General features: G+C 46.3%; 1 protein-coding gene across 1 annotated transcript in view; it reads right to left on the minus strand.

Annotated features, from left to right (window-relative positions):
• The window catches only part of LOC102072566 (uncharacterized), a 188,983-nt gene that overhangs the window by 78,469 nt on the left and 83,300 nt on the right, over positions 1-27,214 (minus strand). Inside the window, exons 40-51 of the mRNA XM_074540384.1 lie at positions 26,528-26,590; positions 26,188-26,247; positions 25,037-25,072; positions 23,137-23,199; positions 19,829-19,873; positions 19,076-19,138; positions 11,234-11,287; positions 9,591-9,629; positions 9,382-9,417; positions 8,342-8,467; positions 2,468-2,584; positions 863-976 (exon numbers count right to left, since the gene is read on the minus strand). Of these exons, the coding sequence (XP_074396485.1) occupies positions 863-976; positions 2,468-2,584; positions 8,342-8,467; positions 9,382-9,417; positions 9,591-9,629; positions 11,234-11,287; positions 19,076-19,138; positions 19,829-19,873; positions 23,137-23,199; positions 25,037-25,072; positions 26,188-26,247; positions 26,528-26,590 (816 nt within the window). The remainder of the gene's footprint in view (positions 1-862; positions 977-2,467; positions 2,585-8,341; positions 8,468-9,381; positions 9,418-9,590; positions 9,630-11,233; positions 11,288-19,075; positions 19,139-19,828; positions 19,874-23,136; positions 23,200-25,036; positions 25,073-26,187; positions 26,248-26,527; positions 26,591-27,214) is intronic.

Here is a 27,214-nt window from a genome sequence, read left to right on the forward strand (position 1 = left end):
ATTAAAAAATAAAAATAAAAATAAACTAAAAATAAAAATTAAAAAATAAAAATAAAAATAAAAATAAATTAAAAAAAATAAAAATAAATTAAAAATAAAAATAAAAATAAAAATAAAAATAAAAATAAAAATAAAAATAAAAATAAAAATAAAAATAAAAATAAAAATAAAAATAAAAATATCCTTGCTGATGCTGTTCCTGAAGCTCCAAGAAAATATTTTTCCCTTCACTTTTTAAAGCTGGTGCTGTCCTGCCTCTGGACATTTCCAAGAATTCCATAGGGATACAACAATATCCAAACTGGAGAGTGCTGGGTTTGGAGCAGGATTTGGGAAGGGAATCTCTGCCCAGGAGGGCAGGAAAAAAGAGGGAAATGGGATTTTAGGGATCAGAGAAAATCCCCAAATTCCTGCCTAGACCCTAAAAACCTCCCCTTTAAATGACTCAGATGCTGTAGAGCACAGCAGGAATATCCTGGAATACCTGTGGAATATCCTGAGACCATATCCATGAATTTCCATACCCATGGAAAGTGGGAAGGAAAAGGAAATGTCCTGTAGGAGTCAAATTTCAAATTCCCTGTTTGGAGTCTGCATTATCCCTGTTTGAAAAGCCTTGGGAATCATCAACTCTTCAGCCAACCAAGGGTGGGATCAGATAAAAAATGGGATTATCCTGGTTTTTCCCCAAAAATTGTGGAATTAACCAACAAAACATTTCCCAAGGGATTTTTATCACTGCCAAAGGGATTTTTTTTTCCTGCCCATTCCAGAAGCTCTGGTGCTCTCCAGGGATATGGAGAAGCCTCCCCAGGATTAAGATTTGCATCCCAGTCCTTCTGAAATCCTTGGAAAATCGTACCTGGCTGGTGTCCTGCTGGGCTTGTCCTTCCAGCCTCTCCTCCAGGGGCTGCAGGATTTCCAGGGAATGGTTTTCCTGCGGATCTCCTGGATGTGGTGGGGTCACAGCCAAGCTCTGCAGGGAGGGATGGATAAACACCAACAAAATTCCATTAATTACTGGAAAAAAACATAAAAAAATCGACAGCAGGGCCCTTTTCCCAAGGCCTGACACTGATCCATGCAGAAATCCGTTCTCTAATTTCATTTTCCGTTGCAATAAAATAGGGGCAAAACTCAGAATTCCAGTGATCTGTCCAGTCAAACTCTGGGAATTTTAACTCCTCTGGGAATTTGCACCATCCAATCAGCACCAATGGAAAAGGAAGGATTCCCTGAGGGAATTCCTTCCCTGAGGAACTGAGGGATGCTCTGATGGTCCCAAATCCTTTTTTTTTCTGGTTTGGGTTGGGCTCCCAAAGCTCAACAGAGGCAGTTTTGGGGTCTCTGCATCCCAAATCCCAACTTTTGCTGGCTCCAGGGTTGTGTCTCTTGGTGCAAACCTCCCCTCTCAAGCCCCCCTAAAATGTCAAAATTTTGGTAAATTTTGAAAAAATCTGGGAAGAGCCTGAAGACATGGGAGGAGCCTGTGGCTGAGGGGGAATGTCCTGTCCCACCTTGTCCAGGTCTCTGAGGAATTGGATCATCCTGATCCAGCCTTAGAGGGAGATACAACACAGGAAGCCCAGCATGGAGAGAGGCCTTAAAAATTGTGGATGTATTCCTGATTCCCATAAATAGGAGCTGTTAATCAGGATGCAAATGAGGCCGTTCCCTCTGCTCCTGTCCCTGTTCCCTGGGCTGTCCCCTCCTGGCAGGGACTTGTGCAGAGCCACCAGGGCCCCTGAGCCTCCTTTGCTCCAGGCTCAGCCCCTGCCCAGCTCCCTCAGCCCCTCCTGGTTCTCCAGGCCCTTCCCAGCTCCCTCAGCCTCTCCTGGTTCTCCAGGCCCTTCCCAGCTCCCTCAGCCCCTCCTGGTTCTCCAGGCCCTTCCCAGCTCCCTCAGCCTCTCCAGCCCATTCCCAGCTCCCACAGCCTCTCCTGGTTCTCCAGGCCCTGCCCAGCTCCCTCAGCCCCTCCTGGTTCTCCATTCCCTTCCCAGCTCCCTCAGCCCCTCCTGGTTCTCCAGACCCTTCCCAGATCCCTCAGCCTCTCCAGGCCCTTCCCAGCTCCCTCAGCCCCTCCAGGCCCTGCCCAGCTCCCTCAGCCCCTCCTGGTTCTCCAGGCCCTGCCCAGCTCCCTCAGCTTTTCCTGGTTCTCCAGGCCCTTCCCAGCTCCGTCAGCCCCTCCTGGTTCTCCAGGCCCTTCCCAGCTCCCTCAGCCCCTCCTGGTTCTCCAGACCCTTCCCAGCTCCCTCAGCCTCTCCTGGTTCTCCAGGCCCTTCCCAGCTCCCTCAGCCTCTCCTGGTTCTCCAGGCCCTGCCCAGCTCCCTCAGCGCCTCCTGGTTCTCCAGACCCTTCCCATCTCCATTCCCTTCCCTGAACACCCTCCATGTCCTTCCTGATTGGAAGAGCCCTGACCTGGACACATAAAATCCCCAATTTCATCTTTCCTGCTTTTTGTTTTCACCTCAGGGAATCCTCCAGAGTGTGGCACCTCCGGGGCCTCCAGCTCCAGGCTCTGTCCTTCTCCTGCCACCTCGGTCCAGGCCGGGACATGGTGGGAAGTGTGGGACACCAGTGGATCCTGCCACCCAAAACAAGGGATTGGTGTGACAGTGACAGCCCCGGTTCCTCCCACACCAGAACCAGGAATTGGTGTGACAGTGACAGCCCTGAGTCCTGCCACCCAAAACAAGGGATTGGTGTGACAGTGACAGCTCTGGGTCCTGCCACCCAAAACAAGGGATTGGTGTGACAGTGACAGTCCCAGGAGCCACACCCGTGAGGAGCTGGGTCCTGCTTACTTCAGGGATTGGTGTGACAGTGACAGCCCCAGGAGCCATACATGTAAGGAGCTGGGTCCTGGTGGCTTCAGGGATTGGTGTGACAGTGACAGCCCCGGATCCTGCCACCCAAAACAAGGGATTGGTGGGACAGTGACAGCCCTGGATCCTGCCACACCAGAACCAGGAATTGGTGGGACAGTGACAGCCCCGGATCCTGTCACACCACAACAAACAAGGGATTGGTGTGACAGGAACAGCCCCGGGAGCCACACCTGTGAGGAGCTGGGTCCTGGTGGCTTCAGGGATTGGTGTGACAGTGACAGCTCCAGGTCCTGCCACCCAAAACAAGGGATTGGTGTGACAGTGACAGCCCCAGATGCTGCCACACCACACCAAAACAAGGGACTGGTGTGACAGTGACAGCCCCAGGAGCCACACCTGTGAGGAGCTGGGTTCTGGTGGCTTCAGGGATTGGTGTGACAGTGACAGCCCCAGGTCCTGCCACCCAAAACAAGGGATTGGTGTGACAGTGACAGTTCTGGATCCTGCCACACCAGAACCAGGAATTGGTGTGACAGTGACAGACCCGCATCCTGCCACACCACAACAAAACAAGGGATTGGTGTGACAGTGACAGCCCCGGATCCTGCCACCCAAAACAAGGGATTGGTGTGACAGTGACAGCCTTGAGCTCCCAGGAGCCACACCCGTGAGGAGATGGGCCCTGGTGGCTTCATCCCAACCTTTCCCAGCCTTCCAGCACGCTCTGTCCCACTTGGTGACATTTCTGAGCCAGGATGGGGCAAATATGGGCAGCAATTCCTTGCTGGCCACATCCAGACTTTTCTTCCAAGGAATCCTCCTCTCTCCCTGGGATCCTTTTTGTGTGGGACACCAGCAGATCCTGCCACACCAAAACCAGGGATTGTGTGACAGTGACAGCCCTGAGTTCCCAGGAGCCACCCCAGAACAAGGCATTGGTGTGACAGTGACAACCCCGGATCCTGGCACCCAAAACAAGGGATTGGTGTGACAGTGACAGCTCTGGGAGCCACACCCGTGAGGAGCTGGTGGCTTCAGGAATTGGTGTGACAGTGACAGCCCCAGATCCTGCCACCCAAAACCAGGAATTGGTGTGACAGTGACAGCCCCAGATGCTGCCACACCACACCAAAACAAGGGATTGGTGTGACAGTGACAGTCCCAGGAGCCACACCTGTGAGGAGCTGGGTCCTGGTGGCTTCAGGGATTGGTGTGACAGTGACAGCCCTGGGTCCTGCCACCAAAAACAAGGGATTGGCGAGACAATGACAGCCCTGGGAGCCACACCTGTGAGGAGCTGGGTCCTGGTGGCTTCAGGGATTGGTGTGACAGTGACAGCCCCGGATCCTGCCACACCAGAACCAGGGATTGGTGTGACAGTGACAGCTCTGGGTCCTGCCACCCAAAACAAGGGATTGGTGTGACAGTGACAGCCCCAGATCCTCCCACACCAAAACCAGGGATTGGTGGGACAGTGACAGCCCCAAGCTCCCAGACCTGTGAGGAGCTGGGTTCTGGTGGCTTCAGGAGTTGGTGTGACAGTGACAGCTCTGGATCCTGCCACACCAGAACCAGGAATTGGTGTGACAGTGACAGCCCCGGATCCTGGCACACCAAAACCAGGGTTTGTGTGACAGTGACAGCCCTGAGCTCCCAGGAGCCACCCCAGAACAAGGGATTGGTGTGACAGTCACAACCCCGAGCTCCCAGACCTATGAGGACCTGGGTCCTGGTGGCTTCATCCCAACCTTCCAGCACGCTCTGTCCCACTTGGTGACATTTCTGGGCCAGGATGGGGCGAGTGGGCAGCAAATCCTTGCTGGCCACATCCAAACTTCCCTTCCAAGGAATCTTCCTCCCTCCCTGGGATCCTTTTTGCTGTCCAGACCCCCCTCATGACTCCTTTTGGTGCCTCCAGCCCCACACCCACCACCCCAAAAGCTCCCAGAGGGCACAAGGACACTTTGGTGGCTTTGGGAATGGCTCCTAGGGACAACAAATGATTGAATGGGAGTCACTGAATTTCCTACAAGACATTGGGAATGATTCCTTCATTCCCATTAGGAAAATTAGTGTTTTGTACCCCTTTGTCCCAAAGATCTCAGATCCCAGTGCCAGCCACAGCCTCTCCCAGGCCACTGTGACCTGCTTGAGGACAGAGGTGACCCTGACAGCTCTGGTGGCATTGGGAATGGCTCCTATGGACAGCAATGACTGATTTATTAATTCCAATTTAAAAATGAGTGTTTTGTATCCCTTTATGCCAAAGATTCCAGAACCCAGTGCCAGCCACAGTCTCTCCCAGGCCACCATGATGACAGAGGAGTCCCTGATTTGGTGCTTTGGGAATGGCTCCTATGGACAACAAAGCTTGGCTAATTCCTTCATTCCCATTAAAAAATGAGAGTTTTGTATCCCTTTATCCCAAAGATCCCATATCCCAGTGCCAACCACAGCCTCTCCCAGGGCAAGGTGACCTCCTTGAGGACAGAGGTGACCCTGACAGCTCTGGTGGCTTTGGGAATGGCTCCTATAGACATCAATGGCTGATTCCCTCATTCCCATTAAAAAACGAGTGTTTTGTATCCCTTTGTCCCAAAGATCCCAGATCCACAGCCTCTCCCAAGCCACCACGACCTGCACAATGACAGAGGTGACCCTGACAGCTTTGGTGGCTTTGGGAATGGCTCCTATGGACAGCAACGACTGATTTCTTAATTCCCATGTTTTGTATCCCTTTATCCCAAAGATCCCAGATCCCAGTGCCAGCCACAGCCTCTCCCAGGCCACTGTGACCTGCTTGAGGACAGAGGTGACCCTGACAGCTCAGGTGGCTTTGGGAATGGCTTCTATAGACATCAATGGCTGATTCCCTCATTCCGATTAAAAAACGAGTGTTTTGTATCCCTTTATCCCAAAGATCCCAGATCCCAGTGCCAGCCACAGCCTCTCCCAGGCCATCATGACCTGCTCGAGGACAGAGGTGACCCTGACAGCTCTGGTGGCTTTGGGAATGGCTCCTATGCACAACAATGACTGATTTCCTCATTCCCATGTTTTGTATCCCTTTATCCCAAAGATCCCAGATCCCAGTGCCAGCCACAGCCTCTCCCAGGCCACTGTGACCTGCTTGAAGACAGGGGTGACCCCAATGGCTTTCGTGGCATTGGGAATGGCTCTGATGGACAACAGTGACTGATTCCCTCATTCCCATTAAAAAACGAGTGTTTTGTATCCCTTTATCCCAAAGATCCCAGATCCACAGCCTCTCCCAAGCCACCACGACCTGCACAACGACAGAGGTGACCCTGATGGCTTTGGTGGCTTTGGGAATGGCTCCTATGCACAACAATGACTGATTTCTTAATTCCCATTTAAAAATGAGTGTTTTGTATCCCTTTATCCCAAAGATCCCAGATCCACAGCCTCTCCCAAGCCACCATGACCTGCACAATGACAGAGGTGACCCTGACAGCTTTGGTGGCTCTGGGAATGGCTCCTATGCACAACAATGACTGATTTCCTCATTCCCATGTTTTGTATCCCTTTATCCCAAAGATCCCAGATCCCAGTGCCAGCCACAGCCTCTCCCAGGCCACCATGACCTGCTTGAGGACAGGGGTGACCCCGATGGCTTTCGTGGCATTGGGAATGGCTCTGATGGACAACAGTGACTGATTCCCTCATTCCCATTAAAAAACGAGTGTTTTGTATCCCTTTGTCCCAAAGATCCCAGATCCCAGTGCCAGCCACAGCCTCTCCCAAGCCACCATGACCTGCACAATGACCGAAGTGACCCTGACTGCTCTGGTGGCTCTGGGAATGGCTTCTATAGACATCAATGGCTAATTCCTTCATTCCCATTAAAAAATGAGCGTTTTGTATCCCTTTATCCTAAAGATCCCAGATCCACAGCCTCTCCCAAGCCACCACGACCTGCACAATGACAGAGGTGACCCTGACAGCTTTGGTGGCTTTGGGAATGGCTCCTATGGACAGCAATGACTGATTTCCTCATTCCCATGTTTTGTATCCCTTTATCCCATAGATCCCAGATCCCAGTGCCAGCCACAGCCTCTCCCAGGCCAAGGTGACCTGCTTGAGGACAAGGGTGACCCCAATGGCTTTCGTGGCTTTGGGAATGGCTCTGATGGACAACAGTGACTGATTCCCTCATTCCCATGTTTTGTATCCCTTTATCCCAAAGATCCCAGATCCAGGTGCCAGCCACAGCCTCTCCCAGGCCACCGTGACCTGCACAATGACAGAAGTGACCCTGACGGGTTTGGTGGCTTTGGGAATGGCTCCTATGCACAACAATGACTGATTTATTAATTCCCATTTAAAAATGAGTGTTTTGTATCCCTTTATCCCAAAGATCCCAGATCCCAGTGCCAACCACAGCCTCTCCCAGGCCAAGGTGACCTGCTTGAGGACAGAGGTGACCCTGATGGCTTTGGTGGCTTTGGGAATGGCTCCTATGCACAACAATGACTGATTTCTTAATTCCCATTTAAAAATTAGTGTTTTGTATCCCTTTATCCCAAAGATCCCAGATCCACAGCCTCTCCCAAGCCACCATGACCTGCACAATGACCGAAGTGACCCTGACAGCTCTGGTGGCTTTGGGAATGGCTCCTATGCACAACAATGACTGATTTCTTAATTCCCATTTAAAAATGAGTGTTTTGTACCCCTTTATCCCAAAGATCCCAAAGATCCCAAAGATCCCAGATCCACAGCCTCTCCCAAGCCACCATGACCTGCACAACGACAGAAGTGACCCTGACAGCTTTGGTGGCTTTGGGAATGGCTCCTATGCACAGCAATGACTGATTTCCTCATTCCCATTAAAAAATGAGTGTTTTGTATGCCTTTATCCCAAAGATCCCAGATCCCAGTGCCAACCACAGCCTCTCCCAGGCCAAGGTGACCTGCTCGAGGACAGAGGTGACCCTGACAGCTTTGGTGGCTTTGGGAATGGCTTCTATGGACATCAATGGCTAATTCCTTCATTTCCATTAAAAAATGAGTGTTTTGTATCCCTTTATCCCAAAGATCCCAGATCCACAGCCTCTGCCAAGCCACCATGACCTGCACAATGACAGAGGTGACCCTGACAGCTTTAGTGGCTTTGGGAATGGCTCCTATAGACATCAATGGCTGATTCCTTCATTCCCATTAAAAAATGAGTGTTTTGTATCCCTTTATCCCAAAGATCCCAGATCCAGGTGCCAGCCACAGCCTCTCCCAGGCCACCATGACCTGCACAATGACAGAGGTGACCCTGACAGCTTTGGTGGCTCTGGGAATGGCTCCTATGCACAACAATGACTGATTTCTTCATTCCCATTAAAAAATGAGTGTTTTGTATCCCTTTATCCCAAAGATCCCAGATCCCAGTGCCAGCCACAGCCTCTCCCAGGCCACCATGAGGACAGAGGTGACAAATCCCGATGGCTTTGGTGGCTCGTCCCCACCTCCCTCATTCCCTGGCAGCTGAGGGGACTCACGGTGACAGGCACGGCTGCCTGGTTTTCCATGGAAGTTCTGCTCGTCCTGGAGCCATCCCGGTGCCACAGGAGCCCGTCCAGCCCGTGCCGCAGGATCGCCTCCGAGAGCTCCCTCAGCAGCGCCAGCTGGGGTTGGGCAGGGGTTTCAGGATTTACCTCAGAACTTTGGATAATTCCCTCCCAGGTGTGTCAGTCTCCTCTCCTTCCCCCTCCCAGCACTGTCATTCCCTCCTGGAATTCCAGAAGTGATTGGCAGATTCACAGGTGTAGCAGGTAGGGCCTGGCGTTGGGAAGATCTCGTGATGTTACGGGAAGACAGGGCCCCTGCCCCCTTAGATAAGAAAATTAACATAGGAATGTAGCCCCCTGAACCAGATGCCAGTAACTTTCCACTTGCCCAGTAACTTTCCATTCCCTACTAACCATAGATGGTAAGGACAGACCCTCACCTGACGTAGAAGCCCCCTAGACTATAAAACCCCATGAGAAGAGAGAATAAAGGCCTTTGATCCTCCACCATATTGGTGTCCGCGTGTTTCTTAGGCCCGAGCGACCCTGGGGAAGGGGGTGGCCGTGCTGCTTCCTGAAACCAGGCCGCCTGCCTTGTATCAGAAGGCAACACACAGGATGCCCTCTACCCCCGGGGGTAGATATTGGGAAGGAATTTTCAGTTGGGACAGTGGGGAGGAGCTGGAATGGAATTCCCAGAGCAGCTGTGGCTGCCCCATCCCTGGAAGTGTCCAAGGCCAGGCTGGATGGGGTTTGGAGCACCCTGGGATGGTGGAAGGTGGTGAGGTTGGAATTAGAAGGGCTTTAAGGTCCATGTGTTGCTGTCACAGGGGCCTCAAAGCCGCCATATAAAATTGCAGCAAAAAAAAATCCAGTCCGGAAATGTCTAAATACAACCTGGAAAAGGAAATGGAATGAACTTTTCTGGGATGGCCGGGGGAGCAAATGCCACCTCCAGGATTCCAGAGGGAAGAGATGGAAAAGCCAAATTACAGCCCCAAGGTCAGGAGGGAGGACAAAGGATCTCCTACCTTGATCCCGTACTCTTCAAAAAGCCTCTCCAGGTCCTGCAAGGGGAGAGAAAATTCCAAATTCCTCCCCCTCTGCTCTCCAGGAGGTTTCTCCTGGAGGTGGCCGATGGCCAAGGGGACACACATTGGGGTCCCCTCTGCCATCCCAACCCAGACAGAGAGGGAGGTGATTCCAACATTGATACGGTCTTTAATTTTGATTTATTTACCTTCATTTCCACTCCTCTTCCTGGTGGGCCAGGTTCTCCCTTGGAACAAACGAGATCAACTCATTAATTCCATCATTTCCATGAGGAACAAAAGAGGGAGGGGGATAATCCCATATCTGACACTTTGTTTGCCACCAGCCTGCTCCACAATCCCGGATAAATCCCATTTAGGGGTTTGAATCCCTCTCTTCTCCACTGGACACAGGCACAGATGGAATTTTTGGGAAATCTGGCCCATGAGCAGCATTCACCTGAGGTTTGGGCCAGAGCTTTGCTCCATCTCCTTCTCCACCTCTTGGCCACAAACATGGGGAAAAGATTGTGGAGGCCCATCAGTGCCCCCAGCCCACTCCATAATGCCGGATAAATCCCATTTAGGGGTTTGAATCCCACCTCACTCCTTCCCTTCTCCACTGGACACAGGCACAGATGGAATTTTTGGGAAATCTGGCCCATGAGCAGCATCCAAGTGAGGTTTGGGCCAGAAGTTTGCTCCATGCTTTTCTCCACCCCTTGGCCATGGGGGAAAGAAAAGATTGTGGAGGTCCCTTGGTGCCACCAGCCCACTTCATAATCTCAGATAAATCCCATTTAATCTCAGATTGAATCCCACCCCACTCCTTCCCTTCTCCACTGGACACAGGCACAGATGGAATTTTTGGAAAATCTGACCCACGAGCAGCATCCAAGTGAGGTTTGGGCCAGAGCTTTGCTCCATCCCCTTCTCCACCTCTTGGCCACAAACATAAGAGAAATGAAAGACCGTGGAGCTCCCTCAGTGCCACCAGTGCAGAGGACACCGAGGAGGACAATGGCCAAGGTGTCCCCGTGTCCCTTCTGGAGGTGGCCATGGTGCTGGTGGCCCCACACATGGCTGGGCCCAACATCTCCAGCAGGACGGGCTCCCACAGAAGGTCACGGCCATGGAATTCCATCTCCAGGCCGGAGATCTTGGATGGTGCAGGGATGAAATCACGGAGGAGCTGCAGGGGTTTGGGAAGGTCCAGCCTGGAGGCTCCTGGGGTGAGGAACATCAGCTGAGCTGGGGCTGACCTGCCTCTCTGAGGGGCTTCATTTCACTGAAATCCGGGTTCTGCATCGACGGATTCCGGTGGAATGAAGGGCACCAGGAAGGCCCCGAGGGCATCTCCAGCCAAGGGACAACTTGGGATGCCTCTTCCCTGGATAAATCTTTGCTTTTCCAAAGGTTTGGATCTCATGGCAACCAGGAAATCTCCCTGTCCCCACTGGTGCCACTTCCTGCAGCGTTTTCCTCTCCGTTAAGGAAGGAGCTGTTCCCACCTCTAAAGATCTTGGATGTGTGGGATCCGAAGCCATTCCTCCTTCCAACCCTTTCCATGTGCTCTTCTACTCACAGGAGGAGGGAAGGAAGGAACAATCCGTGGACATTCCAGAAATTTATCCTCTTTGGCTCCTGAAGAACACTCTTCTTCCCAAAGAAGCTCTGTGGAGATGTGGGACCACGGCTCTGGTACAACCACGAGTTCCTGAGCCCATCCCAGGAGCTCTGCTTTGAAATCCCAAACTTTTGGGGGCTCAGAGGAGACCTGAGCTGGGTTTTCCTCCCCTCTGACCTGCCCGAGGTGGTGGCACCACCACAGAGACGTGGACTCAGCACCTACCTTGGGGCCTGGGGGGCCTCTTTCACCTCTCAGGCCGTCCTTCCCTGGATCTCCCTGAAAACCAGCAGGAATGTGTTAGTTCTCCTCAAAAATTCCCATTTCCTGGGTGCTGATCCCAAACTAATCCCACCTTCTCCAGGGGGACCAACGAACCTCTTATTGTCTCTCCCTAATTCCCATTTTTTGGGTTAAATTTGGAGCAATTCCCTGAAAACCCGCAGGAATGTGTTAGTTCTCAAAAATTCCTATTTCCTGGGTGCTGACCCCAAACTAATCCCACCTTCCCCAGAGGGACCAACCAACCTCTTATTGTCTCTCCCTAATTCCTATTTTTTGGGTTAAATTTGGAGTAATTCCCTGAAAACCAGCAGGAATCCATTAGTTCTCAAAAATTCCCATTTCCTGGGTGCTGATCCTGAACTAATCCCACCTTCTCCAGAGGGACCAACCAACCCCTTATTGTCTCTCCTTAATTCCTGTTTTTAGGTTAAATTTGGAGCAATTCCCTGAAAACCAGCACAAATGTGTTAGTTCTCCTCGAAAATTCCCATTTCCTGGGGCTGGTCCCAAACTAATCCCACCTTCTCCAGGAGGACCAACCAACTCCTTCTTGTGTCTCGCTAATTCCCATTTTTTGGTTAAATTTGGAGCAATTCCCAGAAAACCAGCAGGAATGTTTTAATTCCCCTCTAAAATTCCCATTTCCTGGGTGCTGACCCCAAACTAACGCCACCTTTGCCAGAGGGACCAACCAACCTCTTCTTGTCTCTCTCTAATTCCCATTTTTAGGTTAAATTTGGAGCAATTCCTTGAAAACCAGCAGGAATGTGTTAGTTCTCCTCAAAAATTCCCATTTTCTGGGTGTAGATCCCAAACTAATCCCACCTTCTCCAGAGGGACCAACCAACCCTTCCTTGTGTTTCCCTAATTCCCATTTTTAGGTTAAATTTGGAGCAATTCCTTGAAAACCAGCAGGAATGTGTTAATTCCCCTCTAAAATTCCCATTTTCTGGGTGCTGATCCCAAACTAACGCCAACTTTTCCAGAGGGACTAACCAATCCCTTCCTTGTGCCTCCCTAATTCCCATTTTTTGGTTAAATTTGGAGCAATTCCCTGAAAACCAGCAGGAAATGTGTTAGTTCGCCTCTAAAATTCCCATTTTCTGGGTGCTGATCCCGAACTAATCCCACCTTCTCCAGAGGAATCAACCAATCCCTTCTTGTGTCTCCCTAATTCCCATTTTTGGGTTAAATTTGGAGCAATTCCCTGAAAACCAGCAGGAATGTGTTAGTTCCCCTCAAAAATTCCCATTTTCTGGGTGCTGATCCCAAACTAACGCCAACTTTTCCAGAGGGACCAACCAACCTCTTATTGTGCCTCCCTAATTCCCAGTTTTTGGGTTAAATTTGGAGCAATTCCTTGAAAACCAGCAAGAATGTGTTAGTCTCCCTTTATAATTCCCATTTCCTGGGTGCTGATCCCAAACTAACACCAACTTTTCCAGAGGGACCATCCAACCCTTTCTTGTGTCTCCCTAATTCCCATTTTTTGGGTTAAATTTGGAGCAATTTCCTGAAAACCAGCAGGAATCCATTAGTTCCCCTCTAAAATTCCCATTTCCTGGGTGCTGGTCCCAAACTAATGCCACCTTCTCCAGAGGGACCAACCAATCCCTTATTGCCTGTCCTCAATTCCTGTTTTTAGGATACATTTGGAGCAATTCCCTGAAAACCAGCAGGAATGTGTTAATTCCCCTCTAAAATTCCCATTTTCTGGGTGCTGATCCCAAACTAATCCCACCTTCTCCAGAGGGACCAACCAATCCCTTCTTGTGTTTCCCTAATTCCCATTTTTGGGTTAAATTTGGAGCAATTCCCTGAAAACCAGCAGGAATCCATTAGTTCCCCTCTAAAATTCCCATTTCCTGGGTGCTGATCCCAAACTAACACCACCTTTTCCAGAGGGACCAACCAACCTCTTATTATCTCTCCTCAATTCCTGTTTTTAGGATAAATTTGGAGCAATTCCTTGAAAACCAGCAGGAATGTGTTAGTTCCCCTCTAAAATTACGATTTCCTGGGTGCTGATTCCAAACTAACACCACCTTCTCCAGAGGGACCAACCAATCCCTTCTTGTCTCTCCTAATTCCCATTTTTAGGTTAAATTTGGGTAATTCCCTGAAAACCAGCAGGAATCCATTCGTTCTCCTTTATAATTCCCATTTTCTGGGTGCTGACCCCAAACTAATCCCACCTTCTCCAGAGGGACCAACCAATCCCTTCTTGTGTCTCCCTAATTCCCATTTTTAGGTTAAATTTGGAGCAATTCCCTGAAAACCAGCAGGAATCTTTTAGTTCTCCTTTATAATTCCCATTTTCTGGGTGCTGACTCCAAACTAATCCCACCTTCTCCAGAGGGATCAACCAAGCCCTTCTTGTGTCTCCCTAATTCCCATTTTTTGGTTAAATTTGGAGCAATTCCTTGAAAACCAGCAGGAATGTGTTAGTTCTCAAAAATTCCCATTTCCTGGGTGCTGGTCCCAAACTAACGCCACCTTTTCCAGAGGGACCAACCAACCCTTCTTGTGTCTCCCTAATTCCCATTTTTAGGTTAAATTTGGGTAATTCCCTGAAAACCAGCAGGAATGTGTTAATTCCCCTCTAAAATTCCCATTTCCTGGGTGTAGATCCCAAACTAACGCCACCTTCTCCAGAGGGACCAACCAACCTCTTATTGTGTCTCCCTAATTCCCATTTTTTGGGTTAAATTTGGAGTAATTCCCTGAAAACCAGCAGGGATGTGTTAGTCTCCCTTTATAATTCCCATTTCCTGGGTGCTGATCCCAAACTAACGCCACCTTTTCCAGAGGGACCAACCAACCCCTCCTTGTGTCTCCCTAATTCCCATTTTTTGGTTAAATTTGGGGTAATACCCTGAAAACCAGCAAGAATCCATTCGTACTCCTTTATAATTCCCATTTCCTGGGGCTGGTCCCAAACTAATCCCACCTTCTCCAGAGGGATCAACCAAGCCTTTCTGGTGTTTCCCTAATTCCCATTTTTTGGGTTAAATTTGGGTAATTCCCTGAAAACCAGCAGGAATCCATTCGTTCCCCTCTAAAATTCCCATTTCCTGGGTGCTGATCCCAAACTAACGCCACCTTCTCCAGAGGGACCAACCAAGCCCTTCTTGTGTCTCCCTAATTCCCATTTTTTGGTTAAATTTGGAGCAATTCCCAGAAAACCAGCAGGAATGTTTTAATTCCCCTCTAAAATTCCCATTTTCTGGGTGCTGATCCCAAACTAACGCCAACATTTCCAGAGGGACCAACCAACCTCTTATTGTCTCTCCTTAATTCCTGTTTTTAGGATAAATTTGGAGCAATTCCTTGAAAACCAGCAGGAATGTGTTAGTCTCCCTTTATAATTCCCATTTTCTGGGTGCTGATCCCAAACTAATCCCACCTTCTCCAGAGGGACCAACCAACCCTTCTTGTGTCTCCCTAATTCCCATTTTTAGGTTAAATTTGGAGCAATTCCTTGAAAACCAGCAGGAATGTTTTAATTCCCCTCTAAAATTCCAATTTTCTGGGTGCTGATCCCAAACTAACGCCACCTTCTCCAGAGGGACCAACCAACCTCTTATTGTCTCTCCCTAATTCCCATTTTTTGGGTTAAATTTGGAGCAATTCCCTGAAAACCAGCAGGAATGTGTTAGTTCTCCTCGAAAATTCCCATTTCCTGGGTGCTGGTCCCAAACTAACGCCACCTGCTCCAGAGGGACCAACCAACCTCTTATTGTGTCTCCCTAATTCCCATTTTTTGGGTTAAATTTGGAGCAATTCCCAGAAAACCAGCAGGAATCCATTAGTGCCCCTCTAAAACTCCCATTTTCTGGGTGCTGATCCCAAACTAACGCTGCCTTCTCCAGAGGGACCAACCAACCCTTCTTGTGTCTCTCTAATTCCCATTTTTAGGTTAAATTTGGAGCAATTCCTTGAAAACCAGCAAGAATGTGTTAGTTCTCAAAAATTCCCATTTTCTGGGTGCTGATCCCAAACTAATCCCACCTTCTCCAGAGGGACCAACCAACTCCTTCTTGTATCTCCCTAATTCCCATTTTTTGGGTTAAATTTGGAGTAATTCCCTGAAAACCAGCAGGAATCCATTAGTTCCCCTCTAAAATTCCCATTTTCTGGGTGCTGATCCCAAACTAACGCCACCTTCTCCAGAGGGACCAACCAACCTCTTATTGTCTCTCCTTAATTCCTGTTTTTAAGATAAATTTGGAGCAATTCCTTGAAAACCCGCAGGAATGTGTGTTAGTCTCCCTTTATAATTCCCATTTTCTGGGTGCTGATCCCAAACTAACGCCACCTTCTCCAGAGGGACCAACCAATCCCTTCTTGTGTCTCGCTAATTCCTATTTTTAGGTTAAATTTGGAGCAATTCCTTGAAAACCAGCAGGAATGTGTTAGTTCTCCTCAAAAATTCTCATTTCCTGGGTGCTGATCCCAAACTAATCCCACCTTCTCCAGAGGGACCAACCAACCCTTCTTGTGTCTCCCTAATTCCCATTTTCGGGTTAAATTTGGAGCAATTCCTTGAAAACCAGCAGGAATGTGTTAGTTCGCCTCTAAAATTCCCATTTCCAGGGTGCTGATCCCAAACTAATCCCACCTTCTCCAGGGGGACCAACCAACTCCTTCTTGTGTCTCGCTAATTCCCATTTTTAGGATAAATTTGGAGCAATTCCCTAAAAACCCACAGGAATGTGTTAGTCCCCCCTTATAATTACCATTTCCTGGCTGTTGGTCCCAAACTAACACCACCTCCTCCAGAGGGACCAACCAACCTCTTATTGTCTCTCCTTAATTCCTGTTTTTAGGATAAATTTGGAGCAATTCCTTGAAAACCAGCAGGAATCCATTCATTCTCCTTTATAATTCCCATTTTCTGGGTACTGATCCCAAACTAACACCAACTTTTCCAGAGGGACCAACCAAGCCCTTCTTGTGTCTCCCTAATTCCCATTTTTTGGGTTAAATTTGGAGTAATTCCCTGAAACCCAGCAGGAATGTGTTAGTCTCCCTTTATAATTCCCATTTCCTGGGTGCTGATCCCAGACTAACACCAACTTTTCCAGAGGGACCAACCAAGCCTTTCTAGTGTTTCCCTAATTCCCATTTTTTGGGTTAAATTTGGGTAATTCCCAGAAAACCAGCAGGAATGTGTTAGTCCCCCCCTTATAATTCCCATTTCCTGGCTGTTGACCCCAAACTAATCCCACCTTCTTCAGAGGGACCAACCAACTCCTTCTTGTGTCTCCCTAATTCCCATTTTTTGGGTTAAATTTGGAGCAATTCCCTGAAAACCAGCAGGAATGTGTTGGTTCCTCTCTAAAATTCCCATTTCCTGGGTGCTGATCCCAAACTAACTAACTAACCAAACTAACTAACCAACTTTTCCAGAGGGACCAACCAATCCCTTCTTGTGTCTCGCTAATTCCTATTTTTAGGTTAAATTTGGGTGATTCCCTGAAAACCAGCAGGAATCCATTAGTGCCCCTCTAAAATTCCCATTTCCTGGGTGCTGGTCCCAAACTAACACCACCTTCTCCAGGGGGACCAACCAACTCCTTCTTGTGTCTCCCTAATTCCCATTTTTTGGGTTAAATTTGGAGCAATTCCCTGAAAACCAGCAGGAATGTGTTGGTTCCTCTCTAAAATTCCCATTTTCTGGGTGCAGATCCCAAACTAACGCCACCTTCTCCAGAGGGACCAACCAATCCCTTCTTGTGTCTCGCTACTTCCTATTTTTAGGTTAAATTTGGGTAATACCCTGAAAACCAGCAGGAATCCATTCGTACTCCTTTATAATTCCCATTTCCTGGGTGCTGATCCCAAACTAACGCCACCTTCTCCAGGGGGACCAACCAACTCCTTCTTGTGTCTCGCTAATTCCCATTTTTAGGTTAAATTTGGGCAATTCCCTGAAAACCAGCAGGAATCCATTCGTGCCCCTCTAAAATTCCCATTTCCTGGGTGCTGGTCCCAAACTAATCCCACCTTCTCCAGGGGGACCAACCAACCTCTTATTGTCTCTCCTTAATTCCTGTTTTTAGGATAAATTTGGAGCAATTCCTTGAAAACCAGCAAGAATGTGTTAGTTCTCAAAAATTCCCATTTTCTGGGTGCTGATCCCAAACTAACGCCACCTTCTCTAGAGGGACCAACCAATCCCTTCTTGTGTCTCCCTAATTCCCATTTTTTGGGTTAAATTTGGAGTAATTCCCAGAAAACCAGCAGGAATGTGTTAGTCCCCCCTTATAATTGCCATTTCCTGGGTGCTGACCCCAAACTAATCCCACCTTCTCCAGAGGGACCAACCAACTCCTTCTTGTGTCTCCCTAATTCCCGGTTTTGGGTTAAATTTGGGCAATTCCCTGAAAACCAGCAGGAATCCATTAGTTCCCCTCTAAAATTCCCATTTTCTGGGTGCTGATCCCAAACTAATCCCACCTTCTCCAGGGGGACCAACCAACTCCTTCTTGTGTCTCCCTAATTCCCATTATTTGGGTTAAATTTGGAGCAATTCCTTGAAAACCAGCAGGAATGTTTTAATTCCCCTCTAAAATTCCCATTTTCTGGGTGCTGATCCCAAACTAACGCCACCTTCTCCAGGGGGACCAACCAACTCCTTCTTGTGCCTCCCTAATTCCCATTTTTTGGGTTAAATTTGGAGCAATTCCTTGAAAACCAGCAGGAATGTGTTAATCTCCCTTTATAATTCCCATTTTCTGGGTGCTGACCCCAAACTAACTCCACCTTTTCCAGAGGGACCAACCAACCCCTTCTTGTGTTCCCCTAATTCCCATTTTTGGGTTAAATTTGGAGCAATTCTGCTCCTCACTCAAAGCTTGTCCTCCAGAAGGGCTCATGCTCCTGCAGTTTTCCTGCTTTTCCTGGTTTTTCCTTTGCTATCCCACCTGGAATTAATGGAGTTTCCTCTCGTGCAACCCAAATTTTGCTTTAATTTCCCTGCCACCACATCCTGGCTAAAAAGCAACACCATTTATTTGGGAAAGCCTGGGGTTGGATCGGTTTGGGATATCCATGGGGAAATTTCCTGCAGCTTTTCTCCCAATCCCACTTTTCCTGTGACTCAGGGCACGATTCCTGCAGGAAAATCAGGATTTTGGAAAGGAATGGCTGCAAAGGATCAATCCAAAAACACCCTTTGGACCTTTGGGAATGAGATTTTCCTCCCATCACAGCAAAAATTTCTTGGGAATTACTGCTGTGGCTGCTCTGCCTTGTGTCCTTCCCTATTCCCACAAAATAAATGGCAGGAATCAATAAAATTTAAAATAAATAAAATAATAAATAAAAATTTAAAATAAATAAAATAATAAATAAAAATTTAAAATAAATTAAATAAATATAATAAGTTAAGTATTTTGATAGAATAAATTGAATAAAGTAAATTGAATAATAAATGAAATTAAACTATTAAATTAAAAATTGAAACTCTCAATTCTTGTTGAAATGGCCACAGGGAAAATAGTGGGAGAAAGGGAGAAGCTGCAATATTTTTGGGAATCTCCCAAATAGGATTTAGGTAAAGTCATGAGAAACTTGGTAATATTTTCCCTGATTTTTTTTTTTTTCCACAGGGATGAAAAAAGGATGGAGGGAATCCATCTCTGCTGGATCAATCCAAGTTGGATCCATCCAGCCCCAATCCGAATAAATAAATATTATTTATTTATGATGCTGGGAATAAATAAAAGCTCCCCCAAAATCCACCCTCTCCCAGCTGCTCCTTCAGGGATTCCTTACATCCTTTCCAGGTTCTCCTTTCATTCCTTGCTCTCCAGCTCGTCCTGGGAGTCCAGGGGGACCCTGCAAGAAAAGATTGAGAGAAAAAAAATCCCAAACAGAGCCCGAGCAGCAGCTCAGAAAAGGAAAATAGAATTTTTAGATAAATATTTTTATTTATATATTATTTATTTATTTATTTATTTATTTATATAAGAATTTTTATATAAAATAGCAAGGAAAATAGAATTTTTTTTTCCCACAGGAAAGGAATAATTGGAAGGGGATATTTCCAAGTGAGGTCTCCCATTGGGATGGGGAAGGGAAACAGAGCAGCCCCACCACTCTCCAGTTTTATTATTATTATTATTATTATATAATATAATACAATAATTATATTATTATATTGTAATATATAATATCATACTACAATATAATTATTATATTATAATAATTATATATACATATATTGTTATGATATTATATATTATAATATTATATAAATTATTATAATGTAAATATAAATATATTATTGTAATATTATAATTATTATAATATAAATATAATTATAATATAAATATAATATTATATTATTATAATTATATTATTACAATATATTATTTATATATAAAAATAATATTATATTTTTATATTATTATTAATTATTATCATATCATATAATATCATACAATATAATATAATATAATATAATATAATATAATATAATATAATATAATAATACAATAAATTCTGTTAGAAAAATTGAATTATTACCCTGATTCCTCTCACTCCTGGCTCTCCAGGGACTCCAGCTTCTCCCTAAAAGAGAACAGCAGCTTTCCAAATGTTTTCCATCAAGTGACAGGGATTTTATTGTACTTAAACCTGGAGGAAATGGTTTAAAGGGAGAGAACTGAGTCCATCAAACATTCCAGGGGCTCCAATGGAGGTTAAATCTCTTTAGCCCTCTTTAATGCTTGGAAAACTGGGATAGATGCAGGTTTTGGGATATCTGGGATGTCTTAAATTAGGGATGGTGTTTTACAGCATTGCCATAAATGAGGAAAAAGGGCCACAAGGTGTGGGGTGACCGGAATATTTAAATTTAGGGGTAGGATGAGGTGATTGCCACCAAATCCCACTGGTCTGAGCTCCAGGAATGTTTGGATAATGATCTCAGGGACGGGGTGGGATTGTTGGAGTGTCCTGTGCAGGGCCAGATGTGGGACTGGATGATCCTGGTGGGTCCCTTCCAACTTGGGATATTGTGGGATTCCATTCATGGCACTGTGTTTACAGCATCTCCCAGAAAAAAAAAAAAAAAACAAAAAAAACAAAAAACCCCCAAAAAACCAAAAAACAACCCCACAAAAAACACCAAAAAAAAAAAAGGAAAAAACCCCAGTTTAGTTCTTTCTTGACTTTTCTGTTCCAGCCTTTTGGAATGTGAAATTCAAGATAAAAGAAAAGTAAAGAGGATTCTCCACAGCCTCATCTAAGGACAAATAAAGAGGAAATAAAATGAGCCGAGATCAACTTCAGGACAAATCCAAGGGTTTCATTTTCCAGCTGCTGTTTTCCTGGCACCTTAGGAAGGGTGGGATTACTGTGGTGCCAGGGGAGCCTTTCCTCCCTAAAATGCAAAAACTGGGTTTTCCGAAGTTTTTTACCATCATTTCCTACTCAAATTCTGAGTTCTTGTTCTGGAATCACGACCCCAAAGTCAGGGCTGTTGGAACGCAGCTGCTTCTTTTTTTCCCAAGATTTCCACTTGACATCCAGGGATCAACCCAACCCTCGGAGCTGCAGAAAGCTCTTCACCAAATGTGGTCAGGAAAGGTCTTCCAGGAGCAAAACTGGGAATTCATGCAAGGTTGGGAGGAGACAGAGGCAGGACAGGTGACCCAAACTGACCACAGGGATATTCCAGATCATGTGACATCAAGCTCAATGTATAAAAATCCACTTTTCCAGAAGCCAGCCAGGATGTTTTTGTGAGGGGCCACCTTGTTTTTGAGAGAGCTGACCTTGTTTTTCTGAGGGGTCATCTTGTTTATGTGAGGGCCCACCTTGTTTTTATGAGGGCGCATCTTGTTTTTTGTGAGCAGCCATCTTCTTTTGTGAGGGGTCACCTCGTTTTTTTAAGGGCCTATCTTCATTTTGTGAGGGGCCCATCTTGATTTTGAGAGAGCCCATGTTCTTTTGTGAGGGCCTGTCATGTTTTTGTGAGGAGCCACCTTGTTTTTATGAGGAGCCACCTTGTTTTTGTGAGCAACCATCTTCTTTTGTAAGGGCCCATACTGTTTTTTTAAGGGCCCATCTTGATTTTGTGAGGGGCCCATCTTGATTTTGAGAGAGCGCATGTTCTTTTGTGAGGGCCTGTCAGGTTTTTGTAAGGGCCTGTCAGGTTTTTGTGAGGGCCCACCTTATTTTTATGAGGAGCCACCTTGTTTTTGTGAGCAACCATCTTCTTTTGTAAGGGCCCATATTGTTTTTTTAAGGGCCCATCTTGATTTTGTGAGGGGCCCATCTTGATTTTGAGAGAGCCCATGTTCTTTTGTGAGGGCCCACCTTGTTTTTGTGAGGGCCCACCTTGTTTTTATGAGGGCGCACCTTGATTTTGTGAGCAGCCATCTTCTTTTGTGAGGGGTCACCTCGTTTTTGTAAGGGCCTATCTTGACTTTGTGAGGGGCCCATCTTGCTTTTGAGAGAGCCCATGTTCTTTTGTGAGGGCCTGTCAGGTTTTTGTGAGGGCCCACCTTGTTTTTATGAGGGCACACCTTGTTTTTTGTGAGCAGCCATCTTCTTTTGTACGGGCCCATATTGTTTTTTTAAGGACCCATCTTGATTTTGTGAGGGGCCCATCTTGATTTTGACAGAGCCCATGTTCTTTTGTGAGGGCCTGTCATGTTTTTGTGAGGGCCCACCTTGTTTATATGAGGAGCCACCTTGTTTTTTGTGAGCAGCCATCTTCTTTTGTACGGGCCCATATTGTTTTTTTAAGGGCCCATCTTGATTTTGTGAGGGGCCCATCTTGATTTTGAGAGAGCCCATGTTCTTTTGTGAGGGCCTGTCATGTTTTTGTGAGGGCCCACCTTGTTTTTATGAGGGCGCACCTTGTTTTCTGTGAGCAGCCATCTTCTTTTGTGAGGGGTCACCTCGTTTTTTTAAGGGCCTATCTTGATTTTGTGAGGAGCCCATCTTGATTTTGAGAGAGCCCATGTTCTTTTGTGAGGGCCTGTCATGTTTTTGTGAGGGCCCACCTTGTTTTTATGAGGGCACACCTTGTTTTTTGTGAGCAGCCATCTTCTTTTGTACGGGCCCATATTGTTTTTTTAAGGACCCATCTTGATTTTGTGAGGGGCCCATCTTGATTTTGAGAGAGCCCATGTTCTTTTGTGAGGGCCCATCTTGTTTTTGTGAGGGCCCACCTTGTTTTTGTGAGGGCCCACCTCATTTGCTCCCAAGAGGGAACTCTCAGTAGGGTTCCCATTCCATTTCCAGGGACCAACCCAGCCCTCAGAGCTGAGGGAAGCTCTTCACTGGGCTCAGGAGAAATTTCTAGAAGCCTGTTCTGACGTTTTTGTGTGGGCCCACCTTGTTTGGCCATAAAAGGGAATTATTTGGGCAATTCCATGGGGACCAGGGAGCTGGGCTCCATGATTTTGATGGATCCTTTCCAAGTTGAGATCACCTGAGGCTCAGAACCAGAAGTGACCCCTCAGGGCTGGTGTGGCTGCACGTGGGGCTAAATCCACATCAAGGAGATGTGGCTCAGTGACAGAAATACTGATCAAAGAATCCCAGCATGGTTTGGGTTGGAAAGGACCTCAAAGCCCCTCCAGTGCCACCTCTGCCATGGCAGGGACAGCTCCCACTGTCCCAGGCTGCTCCAAGCCCTGTCCAGCCTTTCCTGGGACATTTCCAGGGATCAAGGGACAGCCCCAGCTGCTCTGGGCACTGATGTTGAATAACAAGAAATAAAAGTTGTCACTTGTTTGTCATTTCAGAGCTGGGATTTTTTTGTTGGTTGGTCCCAAGGGATCAGCAGCTCCATCCCCCTGGATCCTGCCTTTACTCACATCTTTTCCTCTCAGCCCGGCCTCTCCTGGTTTTCCAGGGAATCCTGGTTCGCCTCTCTCCCCCTGAAGGAAACAAGACTTGTCACATTCCTGTCCTGCATTCCACAGCCCTCAGACACCGAGGGGCAGATCCCAGCAGCACATCCGTGGTCATGGAGCTGCTCCCACAATCCTGGATGGAATTTGGGCTCACAGCATTTACCCTGTGCTAGGAAGGGCTGGGATTGTAGGATTTGTATTATTAATATTTATTTTGATTTATTTAATAATATATGTCTATAGCATTTCAGTTTATTCATAGTATTATTATTTTTGTAGGATTTTTACTATTATTATTTATTTGATTTTGATTAATTTATTAATATATATTTATAGTATTTCAGTTTATTTAATACTAGCATTATTATTTTGGCAGGATTTTTACTATTAATATTTATTTTATTTTGATTTATTTAATAATTTATGTTTACAGCATTTAGGTTTACTTAAATACAGTATTATTATTTTTGTAGGATTTTTAGTATTACTATTTCTTTTATTTTGATTTATATAGTAATATATGTTTATAGCATTTAGGTTTATTTAATTATAGTATTATTATTTTTGTAGGATTTTTACTATTATTATTTATTTGATTTTGATTAATTTATTAATATATATTTATAGTATTTCAGTTTATTTAATACTAGCATTATTATTTTGGCAGGATTTTTACTATTAATATTTATTTTATTTTGATTTATTTAATAATTTATGTTTACAGCATTTAGGTTTACTTAAATACAGCATTATTATTTTTGTAGGATTTTTAATATTACTATTTCTTTTATTTTGATTTATATAGTAATATATGTTTATAGCATTTAGGTTTATTTAATTATAGTATTACTATTTTTGTAGGATTATCAGGCTGGAAAGCATCCAGCTCTAACCTCATCTATCCAGACTCCACAGTGATCCCTGGAATTCACTGAGGACAGAATCTGTTGAGGTTCTCCACTCCAGGAGCAGCTCAGATTAGCAGAGACTCGAGATGGATCAGTTCCCATGCCACATTTTAATTTTTATTCCCATTTAAACCAGCTGAGCTCTCATGGAGGGAGAGCTCTCACGGGTCCTCATCTGCTCTGTTTGCTGTTTGTCCCACAAGGTCGTGGATTGATCTCATTTCCTTAAAAGCTGGATTGGATGATCCTCGTGGGTTTCTCCCAACTCAGAATATTCCATGAAATCTGGGAAATTTGTGACGCCACCTCTCCAGGCCTCCTCCCAACCCAAACACCTTTCCTTGCCTCCACTTTGCAACTTCATTAACACATCTCATTAACACCTCCTGGCCTGGCTGCATCCCATTTTGTGACATCCTATTTTTTCCATGCCCTGGAAGCTGATCTGGTCTAAACATTCCATTCACAGATCTATGGAACATTTTGTGACATCCTATTTTTCCATGCCCTGGAAGCTGATCTGGTCCAAACATTCCATTCACAGATCTATGGAACAATTCCCAAACCCAAACCTTCTTCCAGCCAGGTCTGGGGAGGTCCCTGCTTGAGCAATGCCCACAGTGAGACACTCACTGAACAAATTCCACAGGTGGGATCTTTTCCTGAAATTTCCTGACTGGTTTTCAAATTTTCCTGGGAAAAATCCTGCATGTGAGGATTAGCAGGAGTTTTTTAAGGCCTGATCAGAGATGTTGGAAGGAAACCTCTGAGAACACTTGGTTCCATCCCCATCCATGGGCAGGGACATCTTCCATTACTCCAGGGTGGTCCTGTCCCAATGTCCACCCTGGCCTTGGACATTCCAGGGATCCAGGGGCAGCCCCAGCTGCTCTGGGAATTCTGTGCCAGGGCCTCCCCACCCTCCCAGGGAACAAATCTTTCCATGGACTCACCTTCTGACCTGGCTTCCCAGACAATCCCACATTTCCCTGCAGAAGGAATGACACAGGTGAGAGAATTCCAGGTAAAATCAGAGAAGGGGAAAACAGGGAATGTCCCATGAGAGGCTGTGCCAAGTGCAGCCTGTCCAGAGGCGTCTCCCGTCTCCCCCACTTTGAAACCATCAATATTTTGAGCTTCCCACCCCTCTTCCAAAGATACTCAACCATAATATTGGGATTTGCCAATTTTTTCTGGATTAAAATGAACTGGATTGGAGAAGGGAACAGCAAGAATTAACCCAACTGTTCCTGGACATCGCTGGAGTCATCATGGGAGCCACCAAGACCTTCCTAGACACAAAAGTCAGGAAGATGAAGATCAAGGTGACTTTTCAGGAGGGGAAATAATTGGAAATGGGATTTCCTTGGATTCCATCCACAGAGCCACCAGTTGAGCGCTGACCATCCGTGTTTTCCTCCAGCCATGAGGAATTCTCCACATTTTGGGGGATGCCACCTTTGCACCTGACCCTGTCACCCCAGGCCTCCCCACGGTCACCACCCTGGTTCCTTGTCCCCTCCTCGGTGTTCGTCTCCTCAGGGCCAAAAAATCCATGGAGGTGACGGAGAGATTTTGTCCCTGAACCTCCTGGTTTGTCCCCTGGGCCCTTCTTCCCATTCCACAGCCACCCCACTGTGTTGGAGAATTTTGCTCAGACGTGGCTTGAAGGAAAAAAAAGGCCATGAAAATATACAGCTGATGGAAAAGTAAAAGGCAGCTGTGAGGAGCAAATCCTCAAAGGCTGTTTCTGTAAACAACAGAAGTTCTCAGGCACGTTTATGTAAACAGCAGAAGTTCTCAGGTTGTTTTTAATAACAAGTAAATATCTTGTCCTTGGATAAGGTATGGGAAAGCAAAAGTAAGTTTTGAGAACCTTTCATACCAGGGTGAGAAAACAAATCTTGGTTTCCACAACAAACCACAGGTATTGAAAACAAAAGGAGGGGTTGGTGTTTAATCTGTGACCTATGATGAGCTCGGATTTTGCAATGTGGATGAGCTTAATTAACACTGTTATAAAATGTGCATGGTTGATCAATAAATCAGAGTTTGATGCTGATCAAAGGATGGGTTGTGTCCCTTCGCTTTCTATGCCACTCACCCGGTCACCGATGTCCCCCTTCAGCCCAGGCTGGCCAGGAATTCCAAACCCTGGACTTCCCTGAAAAAACAAATGGATTCAGGGTCTTGCCAAGGCAGCTTTTCCAAGCTCAGGAGAAACCTCCCCAGAGCAGATCCAAGATATTTCCATCCCCATGGATAACCAAGGAGCTGAGCATTTATCCCCTCCCTGATTTCCTTTCCAGAAGCTTTGGATTTCCACACATGGAAATCTTCCCCTGGATTCCTGGATGGATGGAATTCCATCTATCTCAGAGTTTTCTTGGTGGCCACAAACAAAATAAATCCTTTTATCCTTGAAGGAAGTGCGAGGTCGTCACCTTCTCCCCTTTTTCTCCTGGGGTTCCTTTGTCTCCTCGTGGTCCGGCTGGTCCGGGATCTCCCTGGGAACAAAAGGCACACCTGAAACCAGGAATATCCTGCAGGAAGCCAGGTCCTGCTCCCTTGACTCCTTAGGGATGCATTTTGCAATTTTAATGCACCCTGGAAAAAATTCCTTTGCCAAATCCACCCACCCATCCATCCATCCATCCATCCATCCTGAATTTTTAAGGAATTTTTTCCATTTTTTCCAACCTGCCTTCTGCCATCCAAAATTCATCACAGTTGTTGCCACACTACATAGCGCCATAAATGCATTTTTCTGGTTTAAAGTGAATTAAATGAACACCTGTAATTTCTCTGCACCTGGAAAAAATTCCTTTGCTAAATCCACCCATCCATCCATCCATCCTGAATTTTTAAGGAATTTTTTCCATTTTTTCCAACCTGCCTTCTGCCATCTAAAATTCATCACAGCTGTTGCCACACTACATAGCACCATAAATGCATTTTTACAGGTTTAAAGTGAATAAAATGAACACCATTAATTTCTCTGCGCCCTGGAAAAAATCCTTTTCCAAACCCATCCATACATCCTGGATTTTTAAGGAATTTTTTCCATTTTTTCCAACCTGCCTTCTGCCATCCAAAATTCTTCACAGCTGTTGCCACACTACATAGCACCA

Source organism: Zonotrichia albicollis, chromosome 4 (assembly GCF_047830755.1).
Source record: "Zonotrichia albicollis isolate bZonAlb1 chromosome 4, bZonAlb1.hap1, whole genome shotgun sequence".
Classification (NCBI taxonomy): Eukaryota; Metazoa; Chordata; class Aves; order Passeriformes; family Passerellidae; genus Zonotrichia; species Zonotrichia albicollis.